At 42.1% G+C, this 24,460-nt stretch overlaps 1 protein-coding gene across 1 annotated transcript in view; it reads right to left on the bottom strand.

The window, feature by feature from the left end:
* ANGPT1 (angiopoietin 1) overlaps window positions 1-24,460 on the bottom strand; it is a 267,589-nt gene that overhangs the window by 36,619 nt on the left and 206,510 nt on the right. The window contains exon 7 of the mRNA XM_014611618.3: window positions 20,172-20,338. Coding sequence (XP_014467104.1) covers window positions 20,172-20,338 — 167 coding nt within the window. The remainder of the gene's footprint in view (window positions 1-20,171; window positions 20,339-24,460) is intronic.

The raw sequence follows: 24,460 nt of genomic DNA, 5'->3' as shown, positions 1-24,460 counted from the left end.
AAATGTAGAATTTTGGCACCTATTGTTCATCTAGGAAATATAGTCTGAGCTTCTTGAAGCAGGAAGATTGACCACATGAAGATGGAAAGAATACTTTTTAATTGATGTGGAAAGATTTCTGGGAGAAATGTATAGTGGAGTACTGCTTCATCATGGGAGAAAAATGCAAAAATAGTTCCTTTGTAGAGAGAGTGCAGAGTCTAGCAGCAAAAAATCATTTTGATAGAAGAACTTAAATTAATTAATGCTAATGAGATAAACAGTGTAAATGCTTGATGCCACAAGAGGGAAAAACTAACTGCAGGCTGACAAATTTTTTCCAAAGGGAATATGAGCTCCTGTAAACCAACAAAACATTTGATATAGCCCAAAATTACTTGGCTATAAGCCAGAAAAATGATCCTTTATATTTTATATCTATATAAAAAATTAACTACTAAGAGTTTGATCACAGAACTCAGTTATGTGTATATATTGCTACAGATGGTGAAAAATCTAGTTTTGTTCTGTAAATGAAGAAAAACAGGATATCTGGCAATGAATGCCAAAATATTTCATACCAAACTAAGTCTGAAGTGTGGTCTGAGAGCAACAACCCTAGGCTTACTTTCTTTTCCTATTCAAACATGGCACATAATAGTTTGTTTTACCCATTTTACTGCCCTGGCCTTTTCACTACACTGGCAATGATTATATTTCAGATTTCTTATATAGGATGACAAGACCAGGTATTCTCCTTGATGATGGGCCTACAGGTGATCCCATACTATTGAACTGTCTCCATTTTTCACAGTTTTTCACATCACCTGCCTATTAAAGAGAGCACAACTCACAATGATTTGTCACTTGCAGCCTTTGCAAGGTGGGGAAAAGGGGATCTGTCCAAGACTGAGCTTGGCATTCTGATCAATATTCCAGTCTTTTCTTTTTTGAGTCACCTCAAATCTCTTCCCTCCTTTTTGTTATTCAGACAGACATCTGCAGTTCTCAGTATATTCATTTTAATATTTTCCTCAAGGAGAAAAGAAAATCTCTGACTAGACAGCATACTTCTGCCACGATAGTCATTACAGAATGAACTACACTTTAGAAAGTAAGAGGTGAAAAAGAAATGTTGAGTGAATTATAATGTCTAGTTGTGGACATACTGTGTAAACTGTGATTTGATTAGATTCTGTTAAGTTTTATTATTCATAAACTCTACAAATACATTTGCATCAACTTTCAGTTTGTGAGACAAAATGTTATATTTCGTAGTCTGCTTACATTTAGAGATGGACTCATAGACTGTGAGTGAGATTTAGTCACTGAAATGAAATAGTACCTGGGCCTGGTTCCAAAAAGACTTCTGGTTAATAGGCATTAGACTGAATTACTGAACTTTCAGCATTTATATTTCATGGAATGTTACTGAGCAGCTTGTGTTTTTAAGTGGAATAAAGTTAAGGAAGATAAGTATAGATGTAATAGGCATTCAATATTTGTTATAGAATATTTGTTTTCAAACATTATTTGGTGAAAAGGCATTTCCAGAGAACACATTTTCAGATCACTGGGAAGCAGGGAAACTGTGCAACTCATATTATTTGTTAATAGGACTTTGCATGGCTGTTCCCTACAAATGAGTTGGAAAATGTACTTCATGAAGTCAAACTGCAAACTGAACTTCAAGCTTCCACAAAAAAAGGGAATTACTATGGAGACTTTCTTTTTGCATTATAATGTATTTTCTTTGGGATATAGGTTTTCCATTTGGCAAAAATAGCATTGGGGGTTGGAAACAGGACTAAGAAATAGGATATTTGTGTTTAGATTCTTGGCTCTGCCACACATTTCCTATTTGCCCTTAAGCAAGTCACTTAATCTCTTTATTCTTCAGTTCCTCCTTTGCTAAGGGCAATAATAATACTTCCCATCATTCACACTTTGTCTGTCTTGTTTATTTGGATTTTAAAGTCTACAGGGAAGATACTGTTCTTGTTACGTGTGTGTATGTGTGTGTGTGTGTGCGCATGCGTGCATGTGTGTGTGTGTGTCAAGGGCTTAGCCAAATACGGCTGTGATTGTAGTTGGAGCCTTTAGAACAGGGGTGGGAAATTATTTTGGGCAGAGGGCCACTTACTGAGTTTTGGCAAGCCATTGACGGCCTCATGACAGGCAGCCTGGGGCAGATAAATATTAATTTTCTGAATTTTGGGGGAGCCCCGTGGGCCGGATAGAATGGCCTGGCGGGCTGCATCCAGCCCCCAGGCCGCATTTTGCCCACCCCTGCTTTAGAAGCTACTATAATTCAAATTAAAATATTGAAAGTGCTATATGCCAACTGTCAAGTTAGCCTGCATTTCCCTCTGGTTCTAAAACCATGTGGTGGGACAATAGACATCTTGTTCATTGAGGTAGCAGTGTCAGCTCATAATCTGAATAGGAGCAAATTACCTGCATTGCCATTTATCCACTCATCAAAAAACAGTTTAAAAATGAGATAAGAACAGCAGTGGTCTGCTGCCCACTCTTTCAGGATATCAGGTAACAAGTTGAGGAAAATAGGTTTAAATGAAAAAGAAATATAAGCTTATCACAAAGATTCATGCCCTTGAATATTACCACTATTTACCATCTACCAATATATATATATTCATTCGTAGAATTCACAGAAGTTTACAAAATCATTATAGGCTCTGCTCTCTAGTAGGAAAATGAAGATATCTGAGTCATTAAAATTAGCTATTATTAATTACAAATCAATAGACTCCACCCTAAAAAAAATCAGAGACTGATATTACCCTGTTGCCTCTGGCTCTAATCTAACTACCTAAGAAAAGAGGCAGATTTTACACTGTAATATAAAGTAAAATACACCTAAGATCTATTTTGTGAAAGTGACCTGAGAAACAAATTCTAAAACTTAGTTCAGTTCCCAGAAAACTCCTTGCCATTAGCCTCCAGATAGTCTAAGGACTCAATTTAGCTGCTGAGTTTAAACTAAGGACTAATAGTTTAAACTCAGCAGCTGATCTTATTTGCCAAAGCAAAGCATGGGGAAAGAAAGAGGGCCAGATCCATAAAAGGATTTAGGCATCTAAAAGAAACTTAGGGAGATGTCATGTACCTCAGTTCAAAATGCAATCTGAACAACCCAATTCAGCAGCCACCTAATATAGGAGAGGGTCTTAAGACTACCTCTCCCACCTCGCAGAATCATAGAAAAATAGGTCTGAAAGGGACCTCAGGAGGTCATTTAGTTCAACTCCTTGTTCAAGGCAGAATCATCCCTGTCTACACCATTCCGGATAAATATTTGTCTAACTAGGTCTTAAAAGCTCCCAAGGACAGAGATTGCACAACCTTTTTAACTAATCTGTTTCAGTGCTTAATCACCCTCCTAGCTCAAAAGTTCTTCCTAAATTTCCTAATATCCAACCTAAATTTTCCTTGTTGCAATTTATCATTGTTACTTCTTGTCCTGTGCCCCACCAAAAATAGTCTATCACTATCCTCTTTATAACTGTCCTTCATATATTTGAAGACTGTTATCAAATCCTCCCACCTTCAATCTTCTCTTCTCCAGACAAAATAATCCAAGTCCATCCAACATTTTTTCATAAATCATGTTTCTTAGAGTTTAATAATTTTTGTTACTCTATGCTGGGGTATTTCCAATTTCTCCACATCTTTCTTTAAGTGCAGTGCCGAAAACCGGACATAGTACTCCAGCTCTAAGACACTGAATTTAGAAAGTATCTGAGTAAGGATTTTTGGGATCACAGTTTTGGATTTAGGCCCCTCAGTTCCACATAAATCCTACTTTAAGTACCTAGATACTTTGTTAGATATAGCCCATAGTCCCAGACTAAGGTTCCTGGCCACAGTGATGATGCTGATAAACTCCATTTATTTCTATCAAGATAAACTGAGCCGAATTTTGTGCTGCACTTTCCCTTAAGGAAAATATAAGCATTTAATCCATGCAAGATACCAGTTTGAATTACTCTTTATGAGATATAACTTCTTCCTATTTGCAGAAAAGCCCTACTTTTGATCATTTTAGGTGTGTCTACACAAGATGCTTGTGTAGTGGTTACCACGCATTTATTTAGTACTTGTATGTAGTACTGAAAGTACTAAATAAATGTGCAGTAATGAGAGTTACTGCACAGTAGCAGTGGTAAATGCAATTTTAGTGACACTACTGCACAGTAGCCTAATAATACTGCGCAGTAGCATATTAGCACTGTTTGTGTGGTGACATGCTACTGCACAGGATTATTTGGCTACTGCTCAGAGTGTCTCCTGTAGACATGCCCTCTCTGTAGAAAAAAACAGTACCAAAGGAAATGCTCCTCACATGCATACTTCAATTTCCACGGACTATATAATAATTTACGACTGATTACTGTGTGTCAGCTATTATTTAACCTAATACACTCAAAACTTAGATAACCATGATATAAACACCTTATTTTCTTTTTTCCAGCCATCATCTAGGTTAAATATATTTTATTTTGCCTTCTCAAAAAACTCCTTTGGAAATGTACCATTTTGAAACAGAAACAAGTATAGTTTTAAGAGACGTGTTCAGTGGTACCCCTTATAATCAGAGATTCTTTAGACTAATAAAAAGTAGTAGAAAGAATACAAACAGTGCAGAGAAAAAACAGAACCCTTCTGAAGTCACCAATTGGGAGTAATCCAGAGTGAATTGAACTTTGCGCAACGTTGAGGCTGGATTTTGGAAAAACAGCCTGAAAAATGATTTTCCATATTTTCTCAGACACTAGTCATTACTTTTGGGTATTTGTTTTTCTAATTTACTACATTCAAATGCTGAACCTGGAACCTTTATTAGTCCTTGACCTTCTCCCACAAGGTATCTGTGCAATATAAACAGAAGATGTTCCACCTCTTGAGTTTTTCCTTTCATTTCATTATCCCCTCTCTACTCTAAGTCTCCTTGATCAAAAGCCCAGAGCAACTTGTAAGCTGGTTTCTTTACTGGTTATTATTTCTGACTGCATTCATGTTATTTGAAATTAATTTACTCAGCCTATGTTTGCCTACTTTTACAGAGTTGAAGCAACAAAATAACATGGTCATTGTCAGAAATTCCTAATGGCTTTCAAATGAAAAGAGCATCTAAATTTCCTGGCAGACTGACTGCAGATGAATAGCAAGTGAAGTTACAAAAAGGTAGATGTACCAAGAACCATCTGATGTTCTGAGAGCACTCATGACAAATGTCTAACAACTGTAACAAAAAGGAATTGCATGGGATAGGATGAGACAAGTACTTGGGCATAGGCATCATATAAACCAATAAGGCAGGTGTCTTACATAAAGGGACAAAAGCATTCTATGGTGGGCAGCTACATATTTAGGATTCAATAGTGATGGTGGCATGGAGGAGTCTGGAACTGTTTCTGCAATCATCATAGATAAATGGCAAACAAAATAAGAAAGCTTCTATGTTGGAGTTTCTATAGTAGCAGCTCATAAAGACAAATATACTTTTTCTTTGTAAAAGAGTTGTAGACATATAATACGTGTTTTTAAAAGTGAATAGCCACTGAGATTTCCATGTTTTTGATACTTCATTATTTCAATAGTTACATTATTATAACAGGTGTTTTGTTAAGTAGGCAGATACATGCGAGGAAAATGAATAAAGAATTGATATGAAACTCCATGGACTAATTTGGAAGGACATGTTTGTACCTCTTCATACTTGTTCAGAGGCACTGTGTACCCCAGGAGAGTTGGGCATAAGATTCTACTTGGCCTTTAAACCATAAAGGAAGATCAGTAGGAGCCATGCACATTCCAGCCTATAAATAAGTCCTTAGTTCAGATTTTTAGTAGTCTAGCACCCAATCCTGCAGTCTGCATTCAAGTCAGACCTCCCTTTAGTGGGAATTTAACTTGAGAATTGACAGCAGAATTCAGCCATTACTAGCTAGTTATTTTCCTTTTCAGTGAAAACTTATGGCCTACATCACGGGTATCACTTTTGCAGTAATGCAACATTGATTTTCATGTGCAGGAAGAAGCTTTTTCCTGGACCAGTTTAAACAATTGGTTTAAGGTTCAAGCAATCTGATTAGGCCTGCTAAAAGAGTTCCATTTTCCTAAGGAACTTTCCTAAATTGTGTCCTGTTCCTTTAGGGTTCTTAGAGAAGTAGAATCTTGATGGATAGCTTTCCAGTTTGTACTCTGCAATCCATCAACATTATATCAACATTAATGCTAAAAAGATCTCTAATGTATCTATATAAACAGTATGGGTGCATAGAAACACACTGCATAAGAATATATTTGCATGAATTTCTGGATGAAATTTCTGTCAAACCTGAGTTAGGGCTGAGCATAACTGGCAGGTGGAAACAGGGAAGCTAGCTGTCTCCTTTCAAGGCCTGTAGTAATTTTCTTTCTACATACAGCAACAGAAGACCAGGGGGAGAAGGCACTAGATGTCAGAAGGGTGGGTGTCACTGAGGCACAGGATATTCCAGGATACTTTTGAAGTGCTGCAGGTTACTTCTCATTATTCACTCAGGAATGTACCTGAAAACTGTCTCTGCTGATAGGTTACTTAATAGGCAGAAATAGGATGCAAGTGCCATTCCCAAGTCATTTAAAGATCCCTTCCTCAGTTTATCATTTATAACAAAGACATTAGCAAAATACAACAACTCAACTGACAAATGAATGCAAGATCATCAGAGAAGAAGACTACACCTCTTCCTGGAGACTACCTAGACTCACCATTAATCCCACCTTCTCACAGATAGGCAGGTATCTTTCAATCCTTCCAAGAGGCCACTTTATCCCATTACTGGTGTGATTTAGTTCTGCCTGCCAGCTGCTCTGGCACCACATGGTTCCTGGCTACATTGCTGGGACTGCAGGACTCAGCAGCAGCTGGCTCAGCTCGGGTCCCATGATTCTCAGCTGGCTCCATGCAGTGCCAATTGGGCTGGGCCAGCTCCTGCTGCATCCTGTGGCCTTCACCATGCTGACCATAGGAACCACATAATGCCAGAGCAGCAAGTGGGGTGGGCAGGGGAGGGCAGGGAAGTGGTGGCAGTGAGCGGGAAGGCAAGGAAGTGGCAGGAGAAGGGCAGTGGTGGTAGATGGGAGTGGGAAGTGGTTGTGAGCAGGAGCACGGGACCTGCACCAGTGCCCCAGGGCCAGAAGCAGCAGGAGCACAGAGCCCAGGCTGGCAGGAGCACTGGCAGGGGCTCTGCCTGCCGTGGTCGGGGCTGTGGGCAATGTGTGTCTGTGTGTTCGTAGGGCAGGTTCCACATGCACACCCCACCATACACATGCACCCACCCCCCACATTGCTCTAGTTCAGTGTGTATATAATGCAAGTACTAACATCACCATTTTCACCAGTTGATTAGATTGTGGCTTTTTTAAATCTCTCTCCTGACTTCTCATTTGCTACCACATCAAATCTAAGCTCCTTGTCACTATCTCCAAGCTATTTGTAATGCTGTCTCTTCCTTTTAATCTTCACTTGTTAACAATTTGTTCCTTTCTTGTCCATCCTTTCATAAAAATATCATACAATCACTCCCATGTCTTTTTCCATATGTTCTTTATGCTTGGCGTGGGGTCCCCAAGCATATTTGTAACGCCACTTCCGAGCCCATTTATAAACTCCTCTTAAAGATCCACTTTTGCTGTGTTACTGAAACAACTTGTATAAAAATGACTAACTCTTATTGTTGATCTTTGTTCTACTTGTCTGCCTGTGTCTTACATGGAAGCCTTTTAGGATAGTGAGTGCCCTTTCATGAATATGAATGTGTCTACTACATTAGGGGCAGAAGCATAAACAATAACACCAGCAGCAAGAGGAAAATATTTCCCTTGACAAGTGAGAAGGAGCAGAGTGGTACAAAAATTTTCAGAAAATATTTGGGATCCTTTTGAAGTTGTAGTTGTATCATAAACACTCTCAATTACATGTCCAGCTCCTTTTAGACCATTTTTTAAACTGCTCCCAGTGATGCTCTTTTAAATTTATTCCATTCACTCAGTGAAAATAAATGGCACTTGGTGTTTATCCTTGCTCCTAAGTTTATATCCTCTAATTCTTCTATTTGATCCTAGTTCACACACAGTATTAGAGAATCTATTGTTCACATGCCTTTAGAAACTGCACATTATTATAATTTATTGTATCATCTCACCAATCTTTCTCAGAACATAATAGAACACATTATCTGCACTGTAAAATATCCTTGAATTCTTTTATTATAGCTACCTTTAACATTTCAAAAACATCCTTTTAACAGTGTGAAGAGCGAGGAGTGCTGGGCCGGTGGCGGCAGGAGCAGCCCTGGGGCCAGGTTTGCAGAAGAGGAAAACGGCTCAAGAAACGAACCATAGCCAAGTGCCTATGCTTTGTTCCACTGGATGCAGATTTTATGGAAACCCTTGAACAAATGGAATGTGTTTAGTATGCTATAAAGAGCATCTTCAAAGGCAGAATAGTAGTAATGGTAGATTTAGCCCTTCTGCAACTTCTGTCACTAGTATAACTGAGTCCTTACCAGTTCAATGCACAGAAGGCAGCGTGCAGGAAACTCAGTCAGCTTTAGACTCTACATCTACCCCATCTATGCAGCCAAGCCCCGTGTCAAACCAGTCACTTTTAATCGGGGGTCAGGCTAGATGATCTGTTCAGGTCCCTTCTGACCCTAGCTACTATGAAACTATGAAACAATAAGGGGCCCACTTTTGTACAAGAACATTGTATATATAGTTGCAATCCTTTATATAATGTTAAAATATAACATTCAAAAAGAGAAGATACTGCTTCATTTAGCACAGGTAAAGAATTCCATAAAGGATGGAGTAGTCAGCTTCTTTGAACTATCAAAGAGAATCTTTAATAAAATTACTATTAATTAGGCATCTGAATATGGATTTCAGAATCTACCTTGAATACTTGATTTTAGTCTGCTATTTGCCATTTTCCTAGACATAGTACCTGCTAGATATTTTGATGTATATAGTTCAATATATTTTTAATGCCACTGTTTTTTTTTTTTCCTGTGCAGTGTAAGTAGTCTATGTTTTAATTGCTTTAAACCAGTTACATTACCCAAATTACTGGTGTCTTTAAGTAATTTTGAATTTTTTTATGTTCCAACTTTTTTATTTACTTTTCTTGACAAGTATGGGGAATAAACAAAATGAGCTGGAAGCTATAGCCTGTGAAAAGAGCTATGATCTGACTGACATCAGTGAGACTTGGTGGGATATTCTTATGATGGACATGTCAACACTGAGGTTACACTCTGTTTTGGACGGACAGAGTTGGGAGAAAGGCGCTGGTGTTACCCTGTATGTCAAACGTACATATACTTATGCCCTGGTTCAGGAGGAAGATGAAGCAGAATGCATTTAGGTGAAAATGAAAGGTAAAAGAAGTGGCACTGACATGATGGTGAGCATTTGTAACAGGCCACCTAATGAGGAAAAGGAGATGGAGGAGACACTCACTCTTCAAGTAGGTAACAAATCTATCCAGAAACTACAGGATAGTACTGATGAGAGTTTTCAATTTTCCAGATATCTGCTGGAAAAACAATGCAGCCAAACATAAAATGACAAGCTGGTTCATAACTTCTTTAGAAGACAGCTTTCTTTTTCAGAAAGTGGAGGAAGCAACAAGGGGATCATCTATCTTGGATCTTGTCCTAACCGAGAAGGAAGAACTGGTGGAGGATGTGAATGTGATAGGTAACTTGGGAAGAAGTAATCACAGTACGCTAGAATCCCAAATTCTGAGACAGGGAAAGTATGAGGTCAGCAAAATTAGGATGCTGGATTTCAAAAAGGTGGATTTCATCCAATTCCAGCACCCAATAGGTGTCGTGTCATGGGAGGAAAAATTGAAGGTTAAAAGTGCCCAGGAGGGCTGGCAACTTTTAAGGGGCACAGTATTGGAAGCCCAACAAGAAACAGTCCTGACATGATGGAAGCACAAAAAGAATGGTAAGAGACCAATGTAGTTGCACACAAGGTTTTAAAATGCCTCAGCTGCCAAAGGAAAGCATACAGACAATGGAAGAATGGGCAGATCACCAAGAACATGTACCAGCAAATAGCAAGAATTTCAAGGACAAAATCAGGAAAGCAAAGATAAGGAATGAGCTGCACCTGGCAAAGGACGTTAAGGACAACAAGAAGAGGTTCTATAAGTATGTTGGCCACAAAAGAAGGACCAGGAAAGCTGTGGGTCCTGTTAACAAACCACAGGGAACTCTTAACTGCAGGTACATAGAATGTGGAGCTACTCAATAGTTACTTTGCCTCTGTCTTCACAGAAAAATTCAGCTGCCAAGCACCTAATAATATCTGGATAAGGAAGGGGGAAAACTGTGGAAAGAGATAACAAAAGAGATGGTCAGAGGGATTTTTTTGGGTCTGAATGAATTCAAGTCAGCAGGGCTGGATGAGTTTCATCCAAGGGTCCTGAAGGAACTGGCAGAGGAGATCTCAGAGCCCTTGATAATGATTTTCATAAAGTTGTGGGAGATGGGCCAGATACCAGGGGACTGGAAAAGGGCGAAGGTAGTGCCCATCTTTAAAAAAGTCAAGAAGGAGGACTCAGGGAACTACAAACCAGTTAGTCTCACTTCAATACCTGGGAAGTTACTGAAACACATCTTAAGGAAGGCCATTTGCAAGTATCTGGAGCAGGAAAAACTGATCTCAAGCAGCCATTATGGATTTATGAAAAATAAATCATGTCAAACAAACCTGATTTCCTTCTTTGACCAAGGAACTACTTGGCTGGATGAAGGGAATGCTGTGAATATAGTGTATCTGGACTTCAGCAAGGCTTTTGAGAAGGCTTGACTTTCTCATAAACAAATAGGAGAAATGTGGGCTGGATAAAACTACTACAAGTTGCATAGCTAACTGACCCAATAGCCATAAGCAAAGGGTTTCATTTCAGAATGGCAGGAGGTTTCAAGTGGAGTCCCACAGAGGTCTGTCCTGGGTCCAGTGCTGTTCAGCGTGTTTATTAGAGACTTGATTGCTGCCATAAAAGCTTCTTGAACAAGCTTGTGGATAACATGAAACTGCAGCTCTGGGCTTCACATTTTAAAAAGGATGTGGAAAAGTTAGAGAGGGTCCAGAGGTGGCAGCAAAGATGATCAAGGGCTGAAAGGCAAGTAAAAGGAGCTACATATGTTCCACTCAAGGTCAAACTGATTGCCATATTTGGGGTCAGGAAGGAATTTCACCCCATGGTCAGATTGGTATAAACTGTGGGGGTTTTTGCTTTCCTCTGTAGTGAAGGGCATGGCCCTCTACCCAGGACCTCTTGCATGTATACTGACAACATTTTATAGAACCAGACTGCCACAGTTCTCCTGCTTTACCTGTGGTAGATTAGGGTATTAGGTCTATGTTGTGTCAGGTTTGAGGGTAGTCTTATGCAGAGTTTAGATTATGGTTATATGGGATGGTTTGGATAAGGATGATCCTGCCTCAGGCAGGTCATTGGACTAGATGACCTCTGAAGGTCCCTTTCAGCCTTACTTCTCTATGACTTTATAACTTTCTAATTACTATCAGAAGCCCTAATAGAAAAGGAGTGGGGGCAGGGAGTGAGGAACTGCAACTCTTTACCAAGTAATAAATAAAATTATATACTTTAAGAAGTCACTTTAAGACAAAATGATATACTTTAAGAACATGAGTCACCAATGTGATAAGGTAATAAGTAAGGCTAACCTCACTTTGTCTTGCATTAGTAGGTGCATCAAAAGCAAGCTTAGGGAGGTGATACTTCCCCTCTATATGGCATTGGTCAGGCTGCAACTGGAGTACTGCATCCAGTTTTGGGTGCTGCACTTCATGAGGGATGTGGATAACCTAGAAAGGGTTCAGAGAGGGCTACTCGTATGGCTGAGGGCCTGCAGGTAAGATCCTATGAAGACACACTGAGGGACCTGAATCTCTTCAGCCTCCACAAAAGAAGGCTGAGAGGTGATCTAGGGGACTGTCTAGAAACACATAAGGTGGGGTCAGCAGGGAATAGGGGATACTCTGTTTACCAGCACACCCCTCGGGTTTACTAGAAATAATGGCCATAAACTGAAGAAGAGTAGTTTTAGATTACAGATCAGGAAGAAATTATTTATGGTGAGGGTTACCAAAATATGGAATGGGCTTCCAAGGGAGGTGGTGCTTTCCCTTATTTTGGAGGTGTTCAAGGGGAGATTAGACATGCACCTGGCTGGGGTCACTTGACCCCAACACACTTTCCTGCCCAAAGCAGGGGGTTGGACTCAGTAATTCATAGATTCATAGATGCTAGGGTCAGAAGGGACCTCAATAGATCATTGAGTCCGACCCCCTGCATAGGCAGGAAAGAGTGCTGGGTCTAGATGACCCCAGCTAGATACTTATCTAACCTTCTCTTGAAGACCCCCAGGGTAGGAGAGAGCACCACCTCCCTTGGGAGCCTGTTCCAGACCTTGGCCACTCGAACTGTGAAGAAGTTCTTCCTAATGTCCAATCTAAATCTGCTCTCTGCTAGCTTGTGGCCATTATTTCTTGTAACCCCCGGGGGCGCCTTGGTGAATAAAAACTCACCAATTCCCTTCTGTGCCCCCGTGACGAACTTATAGGCAGCCACAAGGTCACCTCTCAACCTTCTCTTGCGGAGGCTGAAAAGGTCCAGGTTCTCTAGTCTCTCCTCACAAGGCTTGGTCTTCAGGCCCTTAACCATACGAGTGGCCCTTCTCTGGACCCTCTCCAGGTTATCCGCATCCCTCCTGAAGTGCGGTGCCCAGAATTGCACGCAGTACTCCAACTGCGGTCTGACCAGCGCCCGATACAGGGGAAGTATCACCTCCTTGGATCTGTTCATCATGCATCTGTTGATGCAAGATAAAGTGCCATTGGCTTTTCTGATGGCTTTGTCACACTGCCGACCCATGTTCATCTTGGAGTCCACTAGGACTCCAAGATCCTTTTCCACTTCTGTGCCACCCAGCAGGTCATTCCCTAGGCTGTAGGTGTGCTGGACATTTCTCCTCCCTAGGTGCAGCACTTTGCATTTCTCCTTGTTGAACTGCATTCTGTTGTTTTCTGCCCACTTGTCCAACCTGTCCAGGTCTGCTTGCAGCTGTTCCCCACCCTCCGGCGTGTCCACTTCTCCCCATAGCTTTGTGTCATCTGCAAACTTGGAAAGAGTACATTTGACTCCCTTGTCCAAGTCGCTGATGAAGACATTAAAGAGTATCGGTCCAAGGCTCGAGCCCTGCGGGACCCCACTGCCCACACTCTTCCAGGTCGAAACCGATCTAATAGGTGATCTAATAGGTCCCTTCTGACCCTAGCAATCTATGAAATCTATGAAATCTAAGTATATCCTTAAGAACTACCACTAGTGAAGTGATAATATGGTCAAAATTCTTCTCAAGGCCTGGCCAGTGATTTATAAATGCACACATTTTAATTTGCTTTGTATTCCTTTGATCAATTCAGAATCATGTCTTGTCTCCTATTATGTGGGTTGAACATCAGAGAGATATTAATATAAATTATGTTGCTTTGTGTATAACTCTATAGTCTTTAATGTATTTACTGAGGTAGAACTTTGTCATTTTTTTCCTGAAAGTTCTCAGGTTTTTTCCCTCCTTACTTATCAGTAAAACTTAAAAATCTTTAAGGTGGATGGTGGCACTTAGATGAATAGTCCTCAATGAAAATACATGTAAGAACAGTGAAAACTCTCTGGAGAACACAGGAAGGGTGAAGATCCTTAAATACATATAGTGGTTTAGGAGAGAGACATTCAAGAAGAACTGTGATAGAATGTGTGATGAGATATCTGCAGTAGGACAAAAGGGATCCCAAGGCACCCAATATCCCAGTGGAATTTACTAAGGAATAATGAGTATTCTCTTCCTTACAGTGCAAAGGGTTAAGGCACAATAATGCTTACAGACCACTCATGCCCAGAAATATACAGACTTTTGCTGGTTTCTAGACAAGTGAGGGATAGATATTCATCCATTTGGACCAGCATGATTGAGTGAGTGTAGGTGATGTTTTACTAAGCCTTGATTAAGCTGTAAATGCTAAAAGCTGTGCTGAGTTTTAAATAAAACTGTTGGGCAATGAAGTTAGCAGTTCATCCATGTTTGATTCTTTCTTCTTTGGTTTTCCTCTCTTAAGGCACATGTAGACATCCTCAAGATCCAATCTATGATCAGGTGGCTTACACTCTGAATGCATGTACAGTTTGGTATTTTGATCAATCTAACCCTATTTAGGTTGATTTAAGTGTAATATCTGCATGTATTCTTAGAGACAATGAAGATAAATTGATTCTTCAGGTCTTAAAATTAAGTGTCTCAAGAACAGGGTGGCACACAGGATCTATATTCACATTTGGACTGCTTGGGTAAAGATATCATTATGAGACTGGAGTTTCTAAACTTAGCGGCCATAGAACTGTAACCCTTAAGATCATAGGTGGATCTAGGATTTTGAAAAGAGAGGTGCACATGGTGTGGCACATCATCATATATGACAAAAAACACAATTTTCTCCAGTTACAGAGCAACTAGATACTTTACTAATATGCTACGGGAGTAGCACTATACAAGTGTAACATTTGGTATGTACACTGATTGGTTAGATTACATATAATGTTTAAAAAATACATAGCAAACTGGGCTAAAATAGTCAAAAGATGCTATTTCGTTGGTGCTGTAGTCATTATGGTTAAATGTACATCTCTTCTTTTGAGTAATAAACGCCCCCCCCCCCACCTTCTTAAGTTTCATAGTTTCATAATAGTTAGGGTCAGGAGGGACCTGAACAGATCATCTAGCCTGACCCCCTGACACAGGCAGGAATGAATACTGGGTTCACAAGATACCAGACAGGTGATCATTCAACCTCTTTTTTAATTTACCCACGAGGACCACTTCCCTAAGATGCTGGTTCCAGAATTTGGCCACCCTAACTGTAAAATATTGCCTTCTGATCTCCAACCTAAACCTATTCTCCATCAGCTTGTTACCATTGTTCCTTGTCAACCCAGGTGGTGATGGGGAGAAAAGGGCTCTTCCTATTTGCTGATGGTCTCTCCTGATGTGTTTGTAGGCAGCCACCAGGTCCCCCCTCAGCCTCCTCTTGCTGAGGCTGAACAGGTTCAGGTCCTTCAGTCTCTCCTCGTAGGACCTGTTCTGCTGCCCTCTCACCAAGCAGGTGGCCCTCCTCTGAACTTTCTCCAGGCTGGCCATATCCTTTTTAAAGTGTAGCACCCAGTACTGGATCCATTACTCCAATTGTGGCCTGACCAATGTTGCATAGAGGGGGAGTATCACCTCTCTGAAAGAGCCTGAGATGCATCTTTGGGTGCATGACAAGGTATGGCTGGCCTTGAGGGCTGTGGTCTGGCATTGGCGGCTCATGTTCATTTTGGAGTCAATAATGACTCCAAGATCCCTTTCTGCCTCTGTGCTTTCAAGAGGGGAACCCCCCAGCCTGTATGCATGCTGTGGATTCCTTCTCCCAAGGTACAGCACCCTGCATTTGTCTACGTTGAACTCCAGCCTATTCTCATCTGCCCACGTTTGTAGTCTGTCTAAATCTAGTTGCAGCCTCTCTCTGTCTTCAAGTGTGTCCACCTCACCCCACATCTTAGTGTCATCAGCAAACTTGGACAGCGTGCTTTCCACCCCCTTGTCCAAGTCACTGATGAAGATGTTAAACAGTGCGGGCCCGAGGACTGAGCAATGGGGGACCCCACTGCTCACATCTCACCAGGTTGAGTACAAGCAAATTATGCTGAGGGGAAACCAGCACGGGTTTGTTGCGGGCAGATCGTGCCTGACCAATCTAGTCTCTTTCTATGACCAGGTTACAAAACACCTGGACACAGGAGGAGGGGTGGATGTTGTATACTTAGACTTCAGGAAAGCCTTCGATACGGTATCCCACCCCATACTGGTGAACAAGTTAAGAGGCTGTGACGTGGATGACTACACAGTCTGGTGGGTGGCGAATTGGCTAGAGGGCCGCACCCAGAGAGTCGTGGTGGATGGGTCGGTTTCAACCTGGAAGGGTGTGGGCAGTGGGGTCCCGCAGGGCTTGGTCCTTGGACTGATACTCTTCAATGTCTTCATCAGCGACTTGGACGAGGGAGTGAAGTGTACTCTGTCCAAGTTTGCGGATGACACAAAGCTATGGGGAGAAGTGGACACGCTGGAGGGCAGGGAACAGCTGCAAGCAGACCTGGACAGGTTGGACAAGTGGGCAGAAAACAACAGAATGCAGTTCAACACGGAGAAATGCAAAGTGCTGCACCTAGGGAGGAAAAATGTCCAGCACACCTACAGCCTAGGGAATGACCTGCTGGGTGGCACAGAAGTGGAAAAGGATCTTGGAGTCCTAGTGGACTCCAAGATGAACATGAGTCGGCAGTGTGACAAAGCCATCAGAGAAGCCAATGGCACTTTATCGTGCATCAGCAGATGCATGACGAATAGGTCCAAGGAGGTGATACTTCCCCTCTATCGGGCGCTGGTCAGACCGCAGTTGGAGTACTGCGTGCAATTCTGGGCGCCACACTTCAAGAAGGATGCGGATAACCTGGAGAGGGTCCAGAGAAGGGCCACTCGTATGGTCAAGGGCCTGCAGACCAAGCCCTACGAGGAGAGACTAGAGAAACTGGACCTTTTCAGCCTCCGCAAGAGAAGGTTGAGAGGCGACCTTGTGGCTGCCTTTAAGTTCATCACGGGGGCACAGAAGGGAATTGGTGAGTTTTTATTCACCAAGGCGCCCCCGGGGGTTACAAGAAACAATGGCCACAAGCTAGCAGAGAGCAGATTTAGATTGGACATTAGGAAGAACTTCTTCACAGTTCGAGTGGCCAAGGTCTGGAACGGGCTCCCAAGGGAGGTGGTGCTCTCCCCTACCCTGGGGGTCTTCAAGAGGAGGTTAGATATGCATCTAGCTGGTGTCATCTAGAGCCAGCACTCTTTCCTGCTTATGCAGGGGGTCGGACTTGATGATCTATTGAGGTCCCTTCTGACCCTAACATCTATGAATCTATGAATCTATGAATGAAACCCATCCACCACTACTCTCTGGGTGCATCCCATCAGCCAGTTTTTTACCCATCCAACTGTGTAGGCATCAATGCCACAGTCACTTAATTTATTAATGAGAATGGGGTGAGAGACAGTGTCAGGGCCTTCTTAAAGTCTAGAAAGACTATGTCCACGGCGACACCATCATCCAAGGATTTAGTTACCTGGTCATAAAAGCATCGTTACAATGCCTCCCATACTACATTGTGAGTCATTTCCAGGGATCCTGGTTTTCTCTGTTTAAAAATTGCAAATTATCTGATAAACTCCCCACAAATTATCTGATTAAACCCCCCAAATCTGCATTTTTCTGTGATTAAAATGATATATATATATATATATATATATATATATATATATATAAACACACACACATACACACACACACACACACACACACACACACGCTCACAGGTATATATACTATACAGACATCAGTTGAACGCAATATTTTATTGACATATTTACAGTTTTAAAGCAATTTGGAAGCCTACCAGTGCCTCAATCATTATAATAAAATAAACTCCAAATACCTATATATTATGGCATTTGATTTTGGGTTTCTGTATTATTGAAAATCAGAGGTTCCCCACCCCCTTTGCTCACCAGGATGCAGGTCCAGCTCCAGCTCTCCCACCCACCTCACTGCTTTGTGGCTCTGAGAAGCCCTGATATGCCAGTGCCCTGCCCATGCCATTTCCCCTCACTCCTGACCCACATACCTCCATCCCTGCTGTTACCCCTCACTCCCCACCCAGAGTCCTCCACCCTCCAACTCTGCTGCTTCCAGGGCTATGGAGCCAGAAACCCAGGTCCACAGACCCCTGCTCCCAGCAGCAGGGCCTGAGCCCTGGCTGCCTCCCATGGGGACTGGTGGTGGCTGCTGCAGCAGAGTGGAGTGCACAGCCCAGCTCCCCTTCCCCCGTAAGTGGCATGGCCAGAGTAGAGCCCATTGGGGGGGGAGGGGGGGGGCTGCCTGCTGTGGGATCGGGCTCCCTGTTCTGTTGCTCTCCCACACAGCCTCCACAGCCAAGTGGGCAGGACCTGGCAAAACAGGGTAGAGCAGGGTAGGAAAGCTTGATGCTGCTGCTGTAAGTCCCATGCTGCCATGGCGAAGCATTCCCTTCCCACCCAGCAGCAGTGGGGGTGCCAGTGCAGACTTGCGTCCCTTGCTGGTGTCGGGTGGACAGTGGGTGCCTTGCTATGGAGACACGGGGCTCCCAGCAGCAGCACCAAGCTTCCCTGCTTGACCCTGCTCTGCTCTGCTCTGCCATGCTGGGTCCCAGTCACTGGGCCATGGGGGTCCCTGGGGGAGGGCAGCAGGGTGGGGAGCCTGAGTCCACAGTGGGCAGCCCATCCCCACCCCATGCACAATTCTGGGGGGGGGCATGTGCCCCCCACACCTCCCTGGAAATGCAAGCAGTAGTGGGGTACAGCCCCCCTGTCCCACAGATGACTCACCCACAGCCCTGTCCCATGCCCCACTTGGGCCCTATGGCCACAGATTCCAGCCCTGGGCCCAAACCCCATGCACTTCCCAGCTAGCCAACAACCCCAGCCCCAGCCCTGCCCAAGTCCCTCCCTCCCTCACTATGGGGGCCTCAATCCACCCTGAATTATCTGTGGGGAGCTGTGGGAGCTGCTCTCCAGGCTGCCTGGTGGCCACACGCTTGTGTGAGCGAGCACATGCACATGGCACCCCCTGCCTGATTGCCCTCCTGCTGCTCCTCCCAGCCCCATGCAGGCTGAAACTCCCTTTTTCACACATTTTTTTCTCCTTTAAAGGAGAAAATCTGGGGTTTTCTCCTTTAAATGAGAAAATCTGTGCTTTTCTCCTCAAAATCCACATTTGACCGCGTTTTCCCATCGTGAACCGAAAACCAGATCCGTGGTCATTTCTACACCCGAGTTAAGATTTCTAGCTAGTGCTTAAAACAGTCCACAATTCTGTGAAACAGAAGAGAAACATTACCAAGAATGGCTAATAGACAGCAACATTTCAAAAGAAAGGATAGTTTGAATAGTGGAACATCAAAACCATTGAAAAGGAGAAAGGATTGTTGAAGACAGATTGACAGGAATAAGGGAGTTGATAATAAGCCATGAAGTCAACTGACTCTCAGCACTGCCTAAATAGAAATGTTATCAGCAGTCCCAGAGCACCTGGTGTTAAACGTTTGGGTTTTAAAGGTTTGGTTTTAAAGGTTTGCATGGAGCAGATATCAAAGGGGGTGCAACTGAACCACTGCACCCCTCCTCCCCATGGGTCCACCCTTGCTCAAAGCCCATTCACGGCAGGTGGCGGGGGGAGGGTGGGAGGTGAGGAACTCCTTTACATATGAAATTATCAAAACTGTTCCCTCTGCAGGACATCCAGGAACCCTAATCTTACTTTTGCTGACTTCTTAGGTAGGGGAAATGGTTTAATACCTGACTGAGAACCCTTATATCTCCAAGGAGTGCTTCCCGGGTGCTCTTCCCTCCAAGATTTTCAGGTGGCTCACAGCCATCCCCACCCACTATCCATCAAATCCAAATAGATTTCAGTTGCATAATCCTCTTTTGACCATACTGCTATTGTCACATATATTAGTTTCTTCTTTCACATTCCCCTGCTAGAAAATTAGATTCCTTGGTTAAACTAAGTCTCCTTTATTCGCATTGGGTGCCTATGCAAGTGCAGCAAGGCTGCTCTAATGTGCTGTAATTACAGTGCAGCAGAGCAGACTCAATTAATCAACCCTGGTGGCGTGTGGTAATTACCGTGCTCTAGCAGACTCCAGTGTCAGTGTATCAGCATCCCCGTACTGAATAATGGTGTTGGAGGTGCTAAAACTGAAGCTCTCTCTCCGCCATTATTCAGTGTGGCCACATTGATACATGTGACACTCCTAATGTTTTAATTACAGTGGCTCTTGCAGATGTTCTAAATAAAGCACTTCCCTCCCCTCCCAGAGCATGTCTATAAATGTCCATTAGGTAAAAATTAATACAATATTATTGTGAAAAAAACCACAAATAAGTACATACCTGTAATTCTGTTTTTCATTTCCTATATGAAATCTGTCATATTGTGAATATGCCCGATTTCCTTCCCAGTCCATTAACTCAATTCTTAGAGAATATTGCCTCTGACTCGTTACTGCAAAGATAAACTCATTCCCCAGCCAATGTTCACCTGATGGGGTACCAAAACCCTAGGAAAAAGTTGTTAAAATAACTAATTATTTTTCTTAATATGGTATAATAGTAAGCAATAGTTATACCATAATAATTCATTATTACATTTTTTTCTTATATATTTGAATAGTAAGTCACTTAAACTTTTCACCATCTGTAAACTGGTTCTTTAAATACTTACCTTGTATAGATGTTTTATGGCTAAATTAGTATTAGTAATATTGGAAAATCACTACAAACTAATAAAGTATTATTATGTTATTGCCCTCATCTACTGCTTGATGAAGGCAGTATATTACTTATTAGCCTTTTATAACAGTTCCACATTAGACTACATTTTGGGACTATTCAGACAAGGAAGCTATATCAGAATTCTGTAGCTCATTTATTAAGGACATATTGAAATACATTAACGCTGATTTCGCACTTGCCTTCATTTAGCTCCAGGTTGGAATTTATGTAATTTCTTTTAATCTGTAAAACCCTGACTCATTTTAGATCTGGCCACTTTGATAGATCATCTCTTCTCTTCTAACGTATCTGACAAAACTCAGACAAGTAGAGGTGCTCAAACTAGAGTTTTTTAGTTTAAATCAGGACTGTTAAACAGGTAAGTGGCCTGCAAAGGGTTAAATTGCAGCCTCCAGGCTTCTGCCCATTTGCTGCTCCTCTAGTCAATCCAGCTACACTAGCAGACAAAATCTGTGGGTTCCTCCTCCTTCCTCCGGCTTTCACTTCCTGACTTTGCTCCTAGCTTAAATTAGAAATAACTGCAGGCCAGAATGTGACGGACTCTGGATTTTGAGATGCATCCTGGATCCATCAAAGCCACAGCACACTAGAAAAACTCATCTCTTCTTACACTGCTATTTGGGGATACAATGCATATATGGGTGATTATACTGATTAGTGCTTCTTTTGTATTGCTAAGCATTGTACTTCTTTCATACTGCTTTGTGTGATACAACCTATGGACAAGAAATCCAAACAATAGGATGTGGAGGTAAAACTATATTTTCTAAATGCAAAATAAATAAATTAGATGTTGTAATTAATCTGCATCATCCTCATCTTCTACAAACACAGATTATTTTATTCCTATTTAACTAACCAATAGAATTATTCAAACATAAAAATGGCAATAAAAGAAAAAAGCATAGCAAATTTTCTAAATAGGTACTTTAAGAATTTGGCATTAAATTTTTGTTTCATGCTTTATTAGCATTTCATATTTGACACCACTCCCAGACTTCCAATGTTATCTAAAGTATAGGGCAATGTGTCATTACATACATCTAAGAACTCTTAGTTTCCTTATGTTTGCCAAAAAACAAAAATTGATATATAGTACTATAGTTATTATTTCAGCTTGCAATGAACAAATCATTCAAATAAGATAAGCACACAACTGTCTCATGCTCATTCAGACATCTTGAGTTGTGAACAAGGGTAGGAAACTAATCACTAGTAGACTAGCATTAGTCTACTGTACATTAGCATCGCATAGAATACATGCACTGGTGCTACTGTGTAGTGGCGCCAATTACAGCACATTATGTTAGTACCTGTTATTACAGGTATTAAGCTTAATGCACCATAACTATGGTGCATTAATGTACGTGTAGGCATGCCCTGTACAAGACTCATTAAACCACATTCATTTTCTTTTAAAATTACCTTCATCTTCAACAAAGCTACCAAGCCTATTTACTGTTTAATCAGAAAGTCTCAGGGAACTGACACTATAGCCCAGGGGTGGGCAATTATATGAGCTCGAGGGCTACATAGGGAGTGGGTGGAAGAGAGCTGGGTGATGGAGCCAGAGCCCTGCATGCTGGGTTAGGAGCTATCCAGATGAAGTTTCCTCCAACCTGGAGCAGTGTTTCAAGGGAAAGGGCAGGAGGAGGAGGAGCCACTGCTGTATGTCGGGGAAACCGAGCAGCACCCAGGTGGCTGCAGCCAAACTGCGAGCAGCTCTGCCAGCAAACTCCACACTGGTTTGGTCCAGGGCCAGTGGGTGCAGGTAGGAGCATGGTATGGAGTACCCCAGGCAGAACTCCATGGGGGCAGCCGCGTATTGAATCCAAGCAATTGGCTGACACCTCCCATGGGCTGGATCCAATCAGTTGGAAGGCTGGATATGGCCCATGGGTTATATTTTGTCCACACCTGCTACAGACTAAGTGAAAGGTAGTGGCATGTTCCATCATTCTGAATAAATTAATTCAGGTGTATGATTGTGAGTCCTGCTTTTTGACTCAACAGAGATTAAATGAATTTTTGGGATAAAGTATTTAGTCTTTAAGAAATGATGTGCAGTAGTGTATGGTGAGTGGAATGACATGGTGATCCTACAAATGAACTGAGTGGAATGACATGGTGATCTTAAAGGAAGTATTATCTTGTCCCCCTCTTCTATGCACACACACACATACACATACACTTTCCCTCCCACAAGTTTCTCTTCTTTTGTAATGCCAAAGTTTGTTCTTTTCCCACCATTACAACTACTAATTCTTGTCATTTCTCACTTAGATTACTGTAGCCTGCCATTATCTGAGTTGTTGACCTCACTCCTCTCACTGTTGCTACAGTAGTCTTCCTTAATTACTCCTTTGTTTTTCAAGCATTCATATTTTACTAGTTCAAATACAACCTTCTGCTCTTCATCTGCATAATCATGTCACCACCTACATTTGTCCCATTCCTCTGTATGCTGTTAATCCTCTGCTTGTCTTTTTATTCCTGTCTTCCTCACACTCTTGACTCTTCACCTTCTAGCCCTCATACATGGGATGGCCTTCCTATTCTAGGAACTGGGGAACTGCTATACTAAATCAGACTAGTCATTTGTCTTCTTCAATATCCTGTCTCACCGGTGGTCAGCACCAGCTGCTTTGGAGATAGGTATAATAAACTCTGGCGTGAAGTCATGGAGAAACCATCCCAGAGGCAATGTTTGTTTCCTAAACCTTGGTGTTAGAGATAAATTATGCCTTCAAGTATGGGTTTAAGTACTTTCAAAAACATATGCACTTCTTTGCTTTTGTGAACCTTACTCTTGTTTGTCAAAAGAAAACTGTTCAAAAAGAGATACTTTAGGAAATTCCACTTCTCATTTTTCTCATCATTTGTAATAATAAAGCATACTTATTTTTGAACGACTGCTCTGTGCCTTGAATTATGTATATTTTATTTTATTTAGGTTATAGACTTTCACTATGTAGAACAGACCTCTTTCAATATTCCATGCTCTGTATAAACACAAAGCATTAAATATATGTATTAACTCAAATATAAGATAACCCTGAATATAAGTTGACCCACCAATAATTAGAACTTATAATTTTTTTCCATTTTCCAGGTATAGAATCTACGCATTGGATGTTTGCTTAGAATTTGTTCCCTTCCCACTGCTACAGTAGGGAAAATAAATCTGGGAGGATCAGGGAGCACCCTTGCCCTCTCCCCTTCCTCCCTCCCCACAACTTCTTTCCCCTGCGGGGGCTCCTTTCTTACTGTCAGACTCAGCTCTCCCTGAGCACATGGAAGTGAAGAGCCAATTTAAAAACAATGACCGAGAAATAAACATCCCTGTAGTAACTTGCATAAAGGAAAATGCCTACAGGTACCCATAAATTTATTTTATCCATAACTGATACAGTTTACTTATTTTGAAACTGCTGCAAGTTTTAGGACAAGTACTCTATAAACATACTACACTAATGCTCGTAGTATGGGGAACAAGCAGGAGGAACTTGCCCTCCTGCTAGCTAACACAAACCCGGACATAGTGGGGCTCACTGAAACTTGGTGGGATCCAACACACAACTGGGTAGTAAACATCAAGGGCTATAGGCTGTACAGACGGGATAGAACGGGGAGGAAAGGTGGGGGTGTGGCGCTCTATGTCAAAGAGCAATACACATCCTCAACAAACAGCACTGGGTCAGAGGACGGGCAGACTGCAGTGCTCTGAGTCAGAATACAAGGGGGTTGGGGGGAAAGGGACTTAACGGGGGGGGGGGGGGGTCTACTACAGGCCACCCAACCAGGGGGAAGAGCTGGACTGGGTATTCTCAGGTCAGCTCATGGAGACAGTTAAGTCAAAGGATGTGGTCATCATGGGTGACCTAAAC

The sequence above is a fragment of the Alligator mississippiensis genome, chromosome 3, assembly GCF_030867095.1.
Source record: "Alligator mississippiensis isolate rAllMis1 chromosome 3, rAllMis1, whole genome shotgun sequence".
In the NCBI taxonomy this organism is placed as follows: domain Eukaryota; kingdom Metazoa; phylum Chordata; order Crocodylia; family Alligatoridae; genus Alligator; species Alligator mississippiensis.
The sequence above is the reverse complement of the archived record's forward strand: the minus strand, read 5'-3'. Positions and strand labels throughout refer to the sequence as shown.